Source organism: Cariama cristata, unplaced genomic scaffold (assembly GCF_000690535.1).
Source record: "Cariama cristata isolate BGI_N322 unplaced genomic scaffold, ASM69053v1 scaffold18518, whole genome shotgun sequence".
Classification (NCBI taxonomy): Eukaryota; Metazoa; Chordata; class Aves; order Cariamiformes; family Cariamidae; genus Cariama; species Cariama cristata.
Genome location: NW_009631869.1, coordinates 2,430 through 2,648, shown reverse-complemented (window position 1 = coordinate 2,648; position 219 = coordinate 2,430). Strand labels below are relative to the sequence as shown.

The following is a 219-nucleotide window of genomic DNA, read 5'->3' as shown; positions in this document are numbered from 1 at the left end:
TCCCCCGGCTGTGCCGCCTTCCCGTCCCACCTCCACGTCAGGTTGTAGGGCTCGTCACCCAGAACCAGGCAGGACATGACCACATCTTGGCCCGGTGAAGTCGTGATGTTGCCCGGGGCTATGAGACGCGGTGGTGGTTCTGCAAACACGGCACACCGGGGTGAAATGAGCCCGTGCCCAGCCACAGACCTGGAGACTCACGGGCACCAGGCTTGGCAC

At 64.4% G+C, this 219-nt stretch overlaps 1 protein-coding gene across 1 annotated transcript in view; it reads right to left on the bottom strand.

Annotated features, from left to right (window-relative positions):
* The window catches only part of LOC104166273 (hemicentin-2-like), a gene marked incomplete at both ends in the record, with an annotated part of 24,035 nt that overhangs the window by 21,888 nt on the left and 1,928 nt on the right, over positions 1–219 (bottom strand). Inside the window, 1 exon segment of the mRNA XM_009706146.1 lies at positions 31–139. Coding sequence (XP_009704448.1) covers positions 31–139 — 109 coding nt within the window.